Here is a 14,089-nt window from a genome sequence, read left to right as displayed (position 1 = left end):
CTAGAAAAGGACCAGAACACAAAGTTAAGGAAACAATTTTTTTTTTTTTTTTTTAAATTTACAGACATGGGCTAAAGCTGTACCCCAAAGGCTTTGACGCCATAGCCCACACACCAGCCAAATGGTCTGACAGTGAACAGATTTCATACTAATAAAAATGAATTCTTGCCAGTAAAGTGTATTATGCTACCATCCTCCTAAATATTAAGCTATCCTGGCAGAGAACATAGTTTTGCCAAAACTGGTTTCACAGAAATTTAGGGTTGGAAGGGAACTCATGAGATCATTGGGTCCAGCCCTCCTGCTCTGGCAGGAAAGACTGCTGGGGTCAAATAACCCCAGCAAGTTCAGCACAAGGGGTTTCATATTCCCACATTATGGGAATATGAAACAACATAGCTCTTAAGCTTTTCAGCTGTAATGACTACTGTTTTTAACAGCTACCACAGCAGTAAGCTTTTGATTTTGTAATAAATTCAGTGTACAGAGGACAGTAGATGGAGTAGTATTTGATGAATCAAAGGAGCAATCTTCTGGCCACCAGCAATCTTTTGCTAAAATCAAGTCTATTCCAAACTGTTTGATATAATGTTACCTGTGATTTCCATTATTTTTCACACTCCATTTAATATTAATTTGCAATTTGTACAGACATGAAAGGTGTTTTATAAGCAACACAGAGATGTTAAAATGTCCAGAGAATTGTTTATTTCTCCTGGCATAAGCAAGACATTCAATTTCATGAACAGAACCAAGAACAACAAGTTGATGAACAACAAGTAAAGAATCCCATTCATTGTTCACCCTTGCACATCAACTCAGGGGCTAAGCTGGTGGTACCAGTTCAGTGACACCTCACAGGGTGGAAGTACTAGCAACACTCAAAGATGGAGCAGTTTTCAGGTTTTCTACTTGACTCCAAAACGGTTCTTTCAGTTTGAAAGGATGATTGCATTTATCCTAAATATATCATTCTGAAAGGTTTTTTTCAGCATATGAAAAGCTGTAACTATTTTGACTTCTGAAAAGTCTTACCTTTACTGTAATTATTCTAATATCAGTTACTAGTAAGAAACAAAAAAAACTTCAAACACTGGAACTTTTGTTAAACAATGGCACATCCAAATGGAATTATCCTGTCTCAGTCTAAAAGGGTATTTACCTAACAAGCTATTCCTAGATATAATGCAGTATATTACAAGCTCTTTAAACTTGATTTACTTTGTTTTTTGAAATATACTGACCTTGAAATTTGGAGAGAAATATCTGTTGGCTTTGTCTTTATTTGCCTTGTCTAGATCGTTCTTTGTTAATGTAAGGATTAGATATTCCTTATCATTATCTGAGCGCTCTGTACTGAAAATACCATCAAGTTCCTGATCTCCAACTAGACTTCCATTTTCTACTTTGTCCAAATTTTCATCCAGTCCTATGAAGAATGTATTTACCCAGAAGTGAAACATTTTGTCCTGGTGGGTAGAATGGGGGGGGGGGGGGGGGGGGGGGGGGGGGGAGGCAGAGAAAAAAAGCTTGTATTAACATTTATCAGTGGCATAACTGTCATGTGAAAATCTATTTACTTGTTTTAGGGGGATAATGGTTTAAACAATCCCCCCAAAAAAGACACCCCAAAATAGGCTACGCACTGTTTTAGTTTTACACACAGTGCAGATGAATCTGCATTAACCATATGGCTCTTCCTCAGTTAAATATTTTTTTTACAGAAGTCATTTTCATTTCTTCCTGAAAGTCTTTTGTAAATCAAAAGTCTAGATCTACAAAGTTGATTAAAACTGAATGCAAGCGGCAAGAAGCGCCAAACTAACATTTACCTGGAAAAAAAAGTGTAATTTAATTCTACATACGCAGTGAAGTAAGTAGCTTCCTTCTGAGAGCTGATGAGTACAGGCCTACTTTGATCAGCAGCACTGCTAATCCGCAAAGGGCACTGTTTTATAATTAGTATTAGTTTTCTAGGCAACAAAATGCTCTGTTTCCCTTTATTTTTTATATGAAAATACGTGTGGTGGTAAACAAACATCATTCAATAACAAATCAGCGACAAGATTAGATTTCCTTACGTAAATCATTTCACTAGTCAAGTGCTTTCTGATGTATGTGATGAGTAGGAAGCCAGGTATTTGCAGAACTTGTGTACAAAAAAGGAAAACTAATAATTTATAACGTTTACTTAGATATCCAAATTTACTGACATTTCTACTGCTCCAACCAAGGTTGGGACACTTTCTTATGTATACCGAGTACCTGACAGTTACCTGCAAACCTCCCCCACCTTATATTGTACCATACAACAGCAGCATAAAAACATAATCTAAATACTTAAACCATGTCTCAGATTTATAAATTCACTGATGTAACATGAATGGTAGATTACATAGCCTGTTGCTGGAGGTGTTGTAGTGCACTCTCACAGGTGCTTATTTCACATACACCATTTAGCAGGCAGTAACAAAAGCTGTCCATGATCAAATGTAGTCTCTGAAGAAAATTAAAAGTCCACTATGCACATATTTATGTGGTATATGCTGAAAACTCCTGCATCTTTTTCCATATCTGGCTTTCTTACATTCTGGACAACCAAGACCAGACTGGACCAAAAGGTATCAAGCATGTTTAGTGGGCTAGATCCTGGCAATCTCAGACTGCTTCTGATCCTGAAATCCACCATGACAAATGCAAAATCATTTTCCTCTTGAAGCTTCTACCATAAAGCCCCAAATGGATCTTTCCATATTCAGAATAAAATGTAAGCAAAAGGATAAAATGCACTCTTACTGAATAAATCTCACTACATAGTTTGGTTAATGCTCAGATAACATACATATGTACAAAATGCAAATTATTTCATGGCTTTGGGGTTTCATTTCTGCAACCCTGGTTGCATTAACCCTTTTTGGCCATTAAACAATTGAAATCACTTTTATATGCATTTATTTAACTACCTTTTAGGCATGTGTGCAGACTGCTATCGTTATTGAGAAAAGGCTCAGCTTCTGTCAGAAAAGCAAGCTGATAGATCTTTAGTTGTGAGAACAGCTTTTATGGACAATTAACTAGACAATTTTCACTCCAACATGAACCTCTTTAAAGAGGCTATTAACCATGCCACAACTGGACAGGAAAAAAAGCTACAAAAAAGTATCTTACTTTCATATTAAAACAAGTATTTCCTATGATGCAAGCAATATTTCAACGCTTCTAAAGATAAATTCTTTCAAGTTAGTGAAAATATTCTTTGAATACATCAAAGTTAAAGCCTAGAGCAAGCAAAACTACAATTTTGCTATGATTTTGAATTTCAAAACAGTATTTTGCTATGGTTTTGGCTTTTTTGACAATATTTTTCAGGAGTCTTAAATTTAGGCCTTGCAGGGTACAGCAGGGGGTGGAAACATTTATGAAAGATGGGCTGCAGTTTGTAACCAAGCCATTGCTGCAGGCTGCCTGTCCCCTGCTCCCAGGAGCAGCACTTCCTTCCCTTGCTCGCTCCATCCCACAGTCTCGGCTTAGATTCTTGTTGCCAACAGCCACGCCAAGGGGCAAATTCAGCAACAAGGGTAGAGAGCACACAGGGCTGGAGTGGGGTGGGGGCATAATCAGGCAAGTGGTAGTGTGTGACACAGGAATGCACCCATATGAGAGTCATGCAGCAGAAAGTAGTATCTTTGGGAAGCTCCTTCTGTGATCCCTGCTGGCATATGCCACTGATCACCCCCTAGCCACCACGTGCCGGATCTGGCCTGCAAGCCAGAGTTTGACGACCCCTGAGGAAGAGAGTGTGAACCAGATACCCTGCCAGCCTTCGAGTGTCTCTTGTTTCCAGTTCTTAAATTATTCAGAAGGGACTCCTTTGAGAAGAGCAAAAACAGCTGAGCTGCTAGATGAAAAAGATAAAAACTGAAGGGAAAAATGAAACAAAAATAAAACAAAGACAGAACAGGTCAGAGAGTGAGTTCCTTGCTACCCCTGGGAGGGACACTGATTAATTTAAAAAGTAATTTAGAGAATCTTAGTAGTGTCTGCATTATACCATGGTAATCCAGGCAACCCACCAATTCTTCTGCAAGCTGCCTACTTCTTATGTTACTTTAATAGAGGATTCAGGGCTAAAACGCCATGCAAAAATCTTCCAGTTAGCCAAAATAGAATGCCTTAAAAAGGCTTGTTCACGCAGGTGAAAAGTTTGGCTTGTTACCTTAAAAGTAAAAGTAAATAATAGAATGTGGAAAAACCAAAATGTAATTCTTTTTTGGAGGCCAAAATCAAGCAATGATCTTTAATAAAAGTATGGTGAGGAATGTGGTAACATAGCAAATAACTGCTAGAAGCTCCCTTGAGGCAGAAATCAGAGGCTGTCTCCAAGCAAGTGAGCTTTTACGTGGTCTTTAGTTTCACGCTAAGAAGTTTTAAGTATTGCAGTCTTCTTCCTCTATTCCCTTGCTTGTCTCCCTCTTGGTTTTTACAGTACCATCTGAGCACTTATTTTTATTTCCTTTCTAACCACAGCAATGCAAATAACTTGACTAGCTTTTTGAGACCATAGGTGCAAGGGCACGTGCATGTATTTATGACAAAGGACAGACACTAAAAAAAAAAAAAATGGAGAAGTTGACTAAATTTGTATTTCCTTCTTAAAAAAAATACATCAATAGTTATTGCCAGTTATTGTTACTGCTATCCCTTGCTGACGTGCATTTTTGTTTCAAACTCATATTAGGAGATCAGCCTCCTATATTCAGCTATTCAAAGTTTCCTTATTTCACAAGAGACCATGCATGTAAAAACAAACTCTGATATGGAAAAGGTTGAGTACCATGGAAGGTTTTGAACATCATTTAGTTTTTAATAGGAAATCAGTGCAGAGCAGAAAACCTGAGGAAGCATTTACAGCAATGCGTGTTAATGAACAGATAGGCTGCTGAGTATTTAGTGATGGATTCTTCTTTTCTAGTGCCCCACTCCTTTTCTATTTTTATGGGCTGCAGTTTTCTAGCCTGGATGTCACACACATTTATTACCTTTACCAGCTCTGCATCTGATGGCATGAAGTTCTGTCAGAATCTCTGAAGCAGATATGTTTATACCATACTATTTTGGCATAAACAGAGAAGAGCAAATTCTGTGGACTGATTTAATCATCCCAGACCTGATGAATTTGATAGTTTAGGGCACTAAAGAGGTGACAAATCTTTCACCATTACTTCAGTTAGTTTCTACTTCAGCCAGCTGCTGACTTTGGTTAAGTACTGGATACACTGGGAAGGTATCTACCTACATAGTTATAAAAATTACTCTACTGCATGTCTACATACTGCTGGCAATTCAGCTTGTGTTCTTTAGTGAACTGTAGAAGGATTAAATAAGTGGAATATGACAGGACTTTATGGGACTTTAGTATTAGAAAGATCTGAAGTTAGACGAGCACTTGTGCTATTATCTGCAAGCAGCTGTTGGGGACTGCTTCAATAATTGTCTCCCATCTCTTGACTGAGGCTATAAACAAGCCGAATTTAGGAGATTCTACACCTGAGAATCTGCTGCACTGGGTCAGAAATGTTTTCCCATAGGAAGGCTGGAATGATTCAGCCCAAATGGGGACTGGGCAGGCATTAGGATCTAGCTACCATCACTGCTTCTTCCTGCCTGCAGTGTGAATCAGGGAACCCTGCTCCAACCAAAGCCACCTGATTATGGGGCAGCATGAGTAGAGCAGAGTTTTGAAAATGGCTGTGAAAAGGTTAACACTGGACTGCACCCCTTCTGCCAGTTAGCAGGACTGCACCCCTTCTACCAGTTAGCAGGGAGAGAGAAGCTGACAGTCAACTTGAAGCACAGCATCTTCATGCTTCTATTCCAGCAAAGAAAATTAGCTTCCTCACTTAAGAGGTAACCCTCAATTATGGAGGGCTGATTGGCAGAGGAAAAGGAAGTTGCATGCAGTATGCAAATAGCTACAGGAGTTTGAGAAACTGGGATAGTTCTAGGGGTGCACCAATAGAGATTTTGGGGGCCTATAGCGACAGCCAGTTTTTAAAGAGGCACATTGGCTGATACCAATCTGATTTCCAATACGCAGCCTGGCAGCTTGAAGAGCAGTATCCAGCTGGTAAGTCTGTTGTGGTGGAAAGGGAGGCGGAAGGGGCAGATCAAGGCCCCTGCAGTGAGGGAGGGAGTGGGGCTGGGGCAGGTGTTGCTTAGCCAGGGTGGGGCGCAGGACCAAGCCATGGCTCATCTGCAGGGCATGGGGAGGGGGACCAGCTCCCACCACTGCACACACCCCAGGAGGACATGGGGGGTATACCCCTGGATTCGTGTGGGGTGAAGGTGGGCTGCCACTGCAGGCTGGGGCCAGGTGGGACCTGGACTGGGCTTGGCAGTAGCACTGGGAGAGGGGTTGGGGGGCTATGGCAAATTTTGGGGTGGCTGCAGCACCCCCAGCACTACTGCCACCCACCCTCAGCAAAGCCCAGCCCAGCCCCCACCAGGAAGAGCCCAGCGCAGCCCCAACCCCATTCTCTCCCTCACCACAAGGGCCTCAATCTGCGCCCCCCAGCCCCTTCCCTGCCCCCTCCCCTTCCACCACAACAGACTTACCAGCTGGATGCAGCTCTCCAAGCTGCCCGTTTGCACTCCTTGTCGCCTACATTCTGTGCTGCGGCTGTGTCCAGGTATGGGGCATTTATCAGCCACAACAGGCAAAAAAAGCCGATTTCTGATGCACTCAATTTTCTTTATATCAGTGGTGATGAAACATTGGACCTACATATTGGTGCATCTCTAGATAATTCTCTGAGCCCTATATTTTCATACTGAAGAATTAAAACACCTGGTTTAACAGGTTTAGCAATAATGTTTGATTAAAAATCTGTTAACTCAAACATCAATGATAAATCAGTATGCAGGACAAATACAAGACTTGGGAGGACCAGCATAATTTAGGCATGTTATTCCAAACAAATACCAAGTTATTCATAGCCTTGCCACTCAGTTTACTTATCCAACAATGACTAATAATAACCATTATACCACTCAGAAGATTCATGCATTCAATTATAAAATGACTGTTTGTCATATTAATTGGTTTTCATTTTATGAATGTATATTGTTACAGTACGTGCAGTTGCCTCTGTCCTAATCCGCACCCATGTTTTCTTGTCTTTCTGTTATATTAATTTAGATTCTAAGCTCCTCTAGGCAGAGGAAACTACCTCCACTATCATTAAATAATGTATACAGATCATGCCACTACAAAACAATTATAATCATGAGGGGCAAACAAAGACTTTGTTATAAATTACATGCAAGTGTTTTAACACAGTGTTTCCCAACCAGTGTGCCGCAGCACAAAAGCTGGCCATCAGAAATGAACAGCTGTGCCACAGAATTTTGCCATGGTGATGAGCTACAATAAGTATGAGGATGGGGAATGCCTTAACAGGTGTGCTGTGGAAAACCTTTATTAATGCAAGTGTGCCTTGGGCTGGAAAAGGTTGGGAAACACTGTTTTAAATTACTTAAAACACTTATCTGGTATCTCAATTTTCTAATCTCAGCTCCTCAAATTTCCCTTCCTTGTACAGGTCAAAAAGCCTTATTTTACCTGTGACTAAATGGAACAAACTAAAATCTCAGGTACCTAACAGTATTTCAAAATGAAGAAGTATCCATATGGAGTAGTTCTTAAAATTAATCCAACACAAAAAATGCATTTTATTTCTACCATAAGAGTCAAAGGCAGACAATCCAGAATTAGTTTTAAGCCAAGATTTAGGACTTTGGCAAACAAGAGGTCCAAGGATTCAATTTTTCATTGCCACTTTTCCAAAAATAGCTCCCGAATTCAAGATCTGCAACAGAACCCTCCCCTTCTTGAGTCTGCTTGATAGTATTTTCCATACTAAGAAAAAGAACAAACCTTTTTCAACATCTTGTTCTGTTTGTGGAAGAACTCCACCTTGATATCACCACACACCGGCAATGGTTGAGGGAATTCAAAGTACATATATTTGTCTTCACGTCTTGAGGGTCCTGAAGGGGAGGTGAATATCTTTACCTTTAGCTGGTACACCACAAACTGAGGATCTGCATGGTAAAACACAAAGTGGTATTATTTCCTCATCAGTATTATTATCTGTCAAGAGCTGACCAAAACAGTTAAATCAGAATAAACTAAAATTTGCCCCCACAAAGTTTTCTAACCAAAACTTCAAACTCAATGACAATGACACCAGGGACTGCTGATGGAAAAAAAAAAATCTGTCCCAAAACAGTTTTTGCTGGTGAAGATTCAGGACCCCACAACAGCTTCGCTTTCATAATCTTGAATTGAAACTATAGAGAGAACAGTTAATTATTTTACACATTAAGAATACTTAATCTGAAAATTATAAAGAACAACTAATACGAATGTTGCAACAAGTTTTTAGACTTCCTTCTTTGAGGAAGCTTGCATCATGGGATTTTAAAACATTTGTCTTATACAATAACTTTCACCTGGTGCAGAGAGAAGTACACATTTATAACTAATATGCAGGCTGCTAATGCTGACTAAAACAAAACAAAGTTAAAATATTATGTCACAAGGCCTGAATTTTGACTGCAGCTATAAAAAGACTAAAATGCCCAAACAACTGGTGTTTATATGCATCCATAAAATCATCGTTTTTTGCCATCTTTTGTTGGCAGACAGTTCCTTCCCCTCCTTTTCTTACTAACCAAACTAGTTTTAGTTTCTACAGAAACCTGCTGTTGACTTCCCCTACCCCCTCTCATTTCTGTGCATTTCCAGATTGCATGTTGCAACAATATTAGTTCAGATAACTCAGGAGGTTATGCTTGTTTCAGATTCCACTGTTAATTACCCACTACAATAATGCCAGCACTGAAATAGTGGAAAGAGACTTTCAAACATTAACAGAAAACAAATGCACAGTGCAATTACTACTCTGAAATTTACTCTTTATGAGCACAAACAGGTGAATACAGGTTTTATATCAAATTTGTTTCAAGACAACTTGCTTACATATAGCATAGTTACAGATCATAATCTCATTTATAGACATTATTTTCTATAAGCCTCTCCTTTAGAAAGAGGGCAGTAGGCATAAAATATCCTGGAGAATTAACAATTTTAGTCTTGAGTTAGTTTCTCAGTAATTAAATCATTCCACTTGAAAACCAACATATCATTCATAGAAGTAAAACATTATTTTTCAACAGGAATTTTCAAAATATCCACATTCTAAAAAATCCAAGGAATAAAGATTACCTAGGGCAGAAGATAGCTGGTATACCTCACATTAATAATTTTTTGAGTGGGAAATGTTTAAATCTAATAGCATCTATTTAAAAAAGGGATAAAGCAAGTTCTCAGCTCTATTAACTAGCTTTTGAAGAATGAAAGTGAATGGATCTTGCCACATTTGAACCCAACAGATTCTAGCAATCTGAAGTAGTTAAACGTGACTCTCTACCACAGAAGGGTCGGAAGGAATATTAAGGAACATCCAAGTCTAATCTCTAAACACATACACTGAAACATCTAGGAATAATGGCCACAAACTGTTAGAGAGAAGGTTCAGGCTGGACATCAGGAGATATTACTTTACAGTTAGGGCTGCCAGGCTCTGGAATGGGCTCCCAAGTGAGGTGGTACTCTCTCCTACCTTGGGGGTCTTCAAGAGGAGGCTGGACAGATATTTGGCTGTGGTGATACGATCCCGGCAACCGTTCCTGCCAGGGGCAAGGTGTCGGACCTGATGATCTGTTTAGGCCCCTTCCAACCCTAAGTACTATGATACTATGATCTGACATCCTAAAATGACAAGCTAGTTTTACACTTTACTGGTATAAAATGTTCCTGTTCCAAAGATCTATGTAAAGCAGTGAATACCTTGAATACTGAGTAAGAAAAAAAAGAAAAGATTAATAGTACTTACTGCAAGTTCCGCCACTGAACATTGGAATTGTTTCAAACATCATCTTGTGAAACAGCAGTGCCACTGGTCTGTAATCCAGGTGATTCTTTAACAAGTAGCTATAGTAATACACATAGCGTCTCTGACTGGGAATAGTTACTCCCTAAATAAAAGGGAAGCCCAAAACTTCAAAAATTAGTCAAAACCATTCATTAATACTTCACAGCAACTGGCTCCTGCCTATTACTTTAGAACTTAATTATCTCAACCAGACCAATACAAATGAAAAAAGGTATCAGATGGGAGACAAAAATTAAACAGGGTGTGTAGAAGTGACTGCAAAATAGTGCAGAAACGCCCAAGCAAGCTTTATACTAGCTAGCTTAGGTATTGGTAGTAGTGTAGTCACAGGAGAAAGGAACCTCAGCACAGACCTGCTTCACAACAAAACATGCGAGACCACAGTAGACATACCCTTAATGACAATTTCTTTATTACTGGCCCCAAATCCTAGCTAGTTACCTAAAAATATGTTAGCACAAAGCCAAAACCCAGCAGTGACAGTGAAAAATCATCTTCTTTTTAAGCAGGCAGCCAGTTCAACTGGGCAAAGAGCAAAGCACTATACAAAGAAAATACTAACTTACACCATTCACTCAAAATGTGCACACTTACTGTGCAAAAAGGTTTTTCAAAGCTTATAACTGCTAAACCTTATAAAAAGTTTTTCAAAGCTTGCTCATTACGAGGTCTTGCGCATACTACCTATTGCCAGTTCTACAACTGGTAGGAGGTGAAAAAGCTTCAGAACATGAACTTCGTCATTCTGTATGCTAAACTGACACAAACAGTTAAGAGGCTTTACAGGCTGCACTGAAATCTGTTTTTCTAAAAAAACAAAAACTTCAGTCCCTTATTAGTAACAGAGTATTTACTGGGAAGACCTCTTGCACTTGCCATATTTTAAGTTTATTTATTTATTTTTAGAGACCCACTACAGATATTAAGATACATTTTATGCCTGTAGTATATTCTAACCACAGTTCCTAATAACTTTCATTTGTAGTTCTGCAAAATTTTCCCATTATGAAACCCTTTTCAAAAAGTTTCACAAAGTCCAAAATGGAAAGAAAATAGAATAGGCCACCTATCCCAAAATCCCTGTCAATGCAGGACTGTTTAACTAAATTACATTTAAAAATACTGAACCAAACATTTGCTTAGAAAAACTAGAGTCAAGGATTAACGTAATATTTTAACAGTGATTTTAAACTGAAATGCACCAGTAGAGGTTACAATTTAAACCACTTTTCAGAAAAAAGTTGTAAGTGACAGAGTCAAATTTCTGTAGAACATTTATAACATATAGCATGTATCCATTCTATATTGTGCAACTGATTAACATACAAATTCAGGTAGTGCATTCTCAAACTAAAACAAAGAAAAGTTGCAAATATTTCTGAAATAATATTTCATAAACAGGCCCACACACTTTGGTCTTAACGAACAGGACAAAACGTTGAAGTAAAACACTTGGAACACTACCTTTATGAAGCAGCAGCTTTACACTGCAGAGCACAAAGTGCTTCTTAAAATTCAGCAAATACCTCCACCCTAAAGAGGTACACAGCATCTGACCTTTAAGTAGTTTTTCCCTTTATGAAAAGGTTACAAAACATAAGGCTCCTTGTCCTCTAAAATGATCCTAATATTTCATAAAATCAAATTTTTCCTACAGGACCTAAACAATGGCTTTCTGAAACCTAAAATCTAGACAGCCTAGTCAGCATACGAGGTTTTGGGAAAATGTGTTACCTCAAGTAGTTGCCTTATCAAAACACTATCTTGAAGTAGCTTTAAGATCTTCCACTGAACCTGAACTTAAAAACTGGAAACAATCAGGGTCTCAAAATGACAACAAGCAGCTGAGCAGAGTTTCAGTTTGGGAGGAAAAAAAATACAAATAGGAATAGTTTTCTCTTCTTATATCACCTACATTCTGGAGCAAACCCGCAACACATTGATGGTGAAAGACTACATAAGCTAAGTGCCAGATTGGTATCTCAAATAGAAACCAATCTTTTCTCAGTTTGTGAGACACTATACTCGAAATCAAATGGTCTCTGATTCCCAACAGAGACAGCTCTTTGTACTACGGTTGTATGAAGCTTTGGTAGTCAAATCGATTCAGAGGAAATTCAGCCTGATTCGGCAGCCGAATCACCAAACCCGAATTGAATCACGAGACCCCTTAAAAGGTCCAGACTGAATCAGAAGCCTCCGAATCTATTCAGATAGATTTTGCACCGATTCGAAGATTTGGCCACAGACTATATACAAGGCAGCAGTCCTCGACAACATTGGACACAGGTGCCTCTAGTTAGTAAGCATGTTGTGGTGGGCGGAGGGAAGAGGCAGATCAATGCCCCCACAGCAAGTGAGGGACTGGGGCTGGGACAAGCTGCCCATCTGGGGCAGGAGGCGGCACGGAACTTAGGGAGGGGGGCACCCACCACTGCGCGCCACCAGTCCAGGAGGGCATGGAAGCAGGCGTGTGCCCCCAGATCCATGTGGGGTGGACTGGACTGAGCTCCGGGTGGCAAGCCCCAATCACCCACCACAAGGCTAAACTCCACAGGGCAGATGGGAGCCGGGACTGCGCTCCAGGTGGCTAGCCCCAGCTCTGCCTACCCTGCAGAACATATAACAGCTCTGCCTACCCTGGCTCTGCCTGCCTCACAGAGCGCAGTGGAGCAGGGGCTATGGGGTGGCTGCAGCCACCTTAAAATTCCCCATAGCCCCTGCCGCCAGCCCCACTCTGATCTGGATGCATGTGCCCGCCCCCATGCCCTGCCGCTGCTTGCCCAGCCGTGGCAGGAAAGAGCAGGGAGGCTGAAGCAGCTTCTGCTGCTGCGCACTGCTTGTCCAAGGCAGCACAGTAGCACCGTCCCACACCCCCGTGCCCCAGCTGGGCGAGCAGCAGGAGGGCATAGCCCCTGCTCCCCAGAACTTTCCCCCACCTGTCCAGAGCACAGCCTGGCCCAGCCCACCCCGTGAGGATACAGAGGCACACACCTGCTCCCATGCCCTCCCAGACTGGCAATGCGCAGTGGCGGAAGCCCCCCTCCCCGAGTCCTGTGTCTCCCCACCCCAGCTGGGCAGCTTGTCCCAGCCCCAATCCCTCCCTTGCTGTGGAGGCGTTGATCTGTCCTCCACATGCCCCTTTCCTTCCTCACTCTGCCCACCACAGACTTACCAGCTGGAGGCAGCTATGTCCAGCGTTGTTGAGGACTGCTGCCCGTATAGTCTATGGCTGAATCTCCAGATCCAAATCGGCCAAATTGAATCGGGACAGTGATCTGAATCACAGAATCGAATCACTGATCCTCCGAATTGACCAAATCTGAATCAAATATTTGCTGCTTTGCACAGGCTTATTATATACCCAAATAGCTATGCTATATTGAAGTGAATTTTTTCAGTATCCCTAAGGAAAGATTTAATGAAGTGGTATCATATTGTAAAATACTCAAAAATTGCCACTAATCTGGTATGCCTGTTCTTCCTTGAATATGGATAGAAAAAAATAAAGTCTATGTTACTCCTTGGAGGACCTGGAATTGTTCAACTAGACATGTTTTTAATATTATAGATAAGTTGTTCAGGTGTCAATTTTTAGAACAGAACAAAAGTAAATGACACTTGAATGCAAAACCTCAAGTTTTAAAAACATTGACACGTAGTCTCTGACTGCTAACTGGTATTTCCTGAGCTGAATCAAAGTATGTTGTTGCTCTTTGTTTTTCACTATAGCATAGACAGCATATCAAGAACAGCAAAGCCTTTGCAAGTCTTGACTACACAATCCTCTGTAGGTACTCCACTGAGGTAGCAGACAACTGAAGGTGTAGACAAATTCAGGACACCAAATTTAACAGAAGACGTAATCCAAAAGTGCACTGAAATCTTAGATTCGTCTATCAAACATCAGTTCTGATATACTCGACAATGAATAAAAGTCAGGTACCCAATCACAGCCATTCTAACATGATTTCAGAAAATAATAATTTTTCATCTGCTTATTCAGACAGGACTATATTTAACGTAATCATGACGTCAACACCACTGGCATCCAGAGCTACTCCTCAAAG

The 14,089-nt window shown here is 40.4% G+C and overlaps 1 protein-coding gene across 1 annotated transcript in view; it reads right to left on the bottom strand.

The window, feature by feature from the left end:
- PTEN (phosphatase and tensin homolog) overlaps window positions 1-14,089 on the bottom strand; it is a 64,128-nt gene that overhangs the window by 3,504 nt on the left and 46,535 nt on the right. Inside the window, exons 6-8 of the mRNA XM_014607819.3 lie at window positions 9,960-10,101; window positions 7,937-8,103; window positions 1,245-1,469 (exon numbers count right to left, since the gene is read on the bottom strand). Coding sequence (XP_014463305.1) covers window positions 1,245-1,469; window positions 7,937-8,103; window positions 9,960-10,101 — 534 coding nt within the window. The remainder of the gene's footprint in view (window positions 1-1,244; window positions 1,470-7,936; window positions 8,104-9,959; window positions 10,102-14,089) is intronic.

Source organism: Alligator mississippiensis, chromosome 6 (assembly GCF_030867095.1).
Source record: "Alligator mississippiensis isolate rAllMis1 chromosome 6, rAllMis1, whole genome shotgun sequence".
Lineage (NCBI taxonomy): Eukaryota > Metazoa > Chordata > Crocodylia > Alligatoridae > Alligator > Alligator mississippiensis.
Note: the sequence above shows the minus strand (reverse complement) of the source record. Positions and strands in the feature narration are given on the sequence as shown.